General features: G+C 39.9%; 1 protein-coding gene across 1 annotated transcript in view; it reads right to left on the bottom strand.

The window, feature by feature from the left end:
* Nucleotides 1-718: 718 nt before the first annotated feature.
* Nucleotides 719-1,193, bottom strand: part of LOC103797386 (taste receptor type 2 member 9-like) — a 947-nt gene continuing 472 nt past the window's right edge. Inside the window, exon 2 of the mRNA XM_009069604.1 lies at nucleotides 719-1,053. Coding sequence (XP_009067852.1) covers nucleotides 719-1,053 — 335 coding nt within the window. The remainder of the gene's footprint in view (nucleotides 1,054-1,193) is intronic.

Genomic DNA, 1,193 nt, shown 5'->3' with positions numbered 1-1,193 from the left:
TGATGAGAAAGAAACACAAAACTAGAAACACTTGCCTTCTCCCCTCCTTCATCACAGGCCAAAATTTACTCCTTCATTCACAGCTTCTCCACTTCCTCACCCACAGCGGCAGATGGGGATGGGGAATGTAGGGTGAAGTCAGTTCATAATGAGTTGTCTCTTCCCCTCCTTCCTTCTCACACTCTTCTCTCGACAGGGTTGATCACACCCAGGGCCTGCTGTCCATCAGAATATGCTGGCTGCAGCATGGGGTCTCCAGAGGCTACAGTTCTTCATGGAACACCCACCCCTCCTACACTGTCTGCCAGACAGTGATACAACTGATAATATTACACAGCACAGAGCCACAGCGGAAAGAAATGTAAAGCAAAACAGAGATAAACCTATTGTTTAGTTCGATTGTTTCAATCAGCAGATGCCAAAGCACTTGAGGGAGGTTTGCAGTACTGTTATTGCCCTTTTGCATCCAGCTCATTTACAAGGTATAAATTAATTTGTTACTGATGTTAATTTAACTCAATTATCTAAATGAAATTATAATAACAATTGATTTAACTTGTACTGATTTAGTTCAAATATATGAATCAAGTTTTCTTAACTACAGTGTTGAAGAGAGACCATCTGTATCATCTACACTGGCTGGATTAGAGATTAAATGACTTGTTTTCTATAGTGAAAGATCAACGTTGTACATGGGCTCCAGTTTTTGTTACAGTTCCTACCTCATGCAAACCTTGCATTCCACAGAGAATAGAATCCTTAGCAGAATTCTTTCCAATTTGGGATTGCTGAAAATCAGAATAAGGGAATGAATGCCTGGAAAAGCCGGCAGAAATGCATCAATAATAAGCAACACTTCATTTTGGACATTAATTGAATAAATCAGTGTCAAGATCAAAAATATAAAGTTGATGCTGTAAATTATAAAGAAGCTGAGAATAGATTTCATGGCTTTGATGTGGGCATCCATGCTGAGATTCTTCATGGAGTTTGTCTGCATCATGCGTTTGTGTCTCCAGAGGGAAAAGAGAAGGAGAAGGGCAGAAAAAACGACTGCCATAAATGAAGTGGAAAATCCCAAGCCAGTGATAAAATAAAGAGGGAAAAAATGTTTCTTCGCGTTGATACTTGTTTTCCAAACACTCTCTTGGCAGGTGAAGTTGAGATTGTGACAGAGAGCTTTATCAGTGGTG

The sequence above is a fragment of the Acanthisitta chloris genome, unplaced genomic scaffold (genome assembly GCF_000695815.1).
Source record: "Acanthisitta chloris isolate BGI_N310 unplaced genomic scaffold, ASM69581v1 scaffold12242, whole genome shotgun sequence".
Taxonomy (NCBI): domain Eukaryota; kingdom Metazoa; phylum Chordata; class Aves; order Passeriformes; family Acanthisittidae; genus Acanthisitta; species Acanthisitta chloris.
Note: the sequence above shows the minus strand (reverse complement) of the source record. Positions and strands in the feature narration are given on the sequence as shown.